The sequence below is a fragment of the Pterocles gutturalis genome, unplaced genomic scaffold, assembly GCF_000699245.1.
Source record: "Pterocles gutturalis isolate BGI_N339 unplaced genomic scaffold, ASM69924v1 scaffold8697, whole genome shotgun sequence".
NCBI classification, from domain to species: Eukaryota; Metazoa; Chordata; class Aves; order Pterocliformes; family Pteroclidae; genus Pterocles; species Pterocles gutturalis.
In genome coordinates this window covers 1305-1593 of record NW_010112692.1, presented here as the reverse complement: position 1 = coordinate 1593, position 289 = coordinate 1305, and the positions used below count along the sequence as shown (strand labels likewise).

Below are 289 nucleotides of genomic sequence, written 5' to 3'. Positions count from 1 at the left end.
GTGTCATCGGCGATGGTTTCTCTTCGTTGAGGCGTCTTCCACTTGGGCGTGCCAGTTGAAGCCATCTTCTTCGTCGGCAACCAACTCATCGCCACCAGCCACGCCGGCAAAATCGGTGTCTGTGTCATCGGCGATGGTTTCTCTTCGTTGAGGCGTCTTCCACTTGGGCGTGCCAGTTGAAGCCATCTTCTTCGTCGGCAACCAACTCATCGCCACCAGCCACGCCGGCAAAATCGGTGTCTGGAACGCCGTCACCAAACATTGGCAGGGTAGCGCGGGGGGCGCCCCC

General features: G+C 59.5%; 1 protein-coding gene across 1 annotated transcript in view; it reads left to right on the top strand.

Moving 5' to 3' along the window:
* Positions 1-152: 152 nt before the first annotated feature.
* The window catches only part of LOC104462270 (SH3KBP1-binding protein 1-like), a gene marked incomplete at both ends in the record, with an annotated part of 1212 nt that continues 1075 nt past the window's right edge, over positions 153-289 (top strand). The window contains one exon of the mRNA XM_010074149.1: positions 153-274. Coding sequence (XP_010072451.1) covers positions 153-274 — 122 coding nt within the window. The remainder of the gene's footprint in view (positions 275-289) is intronic.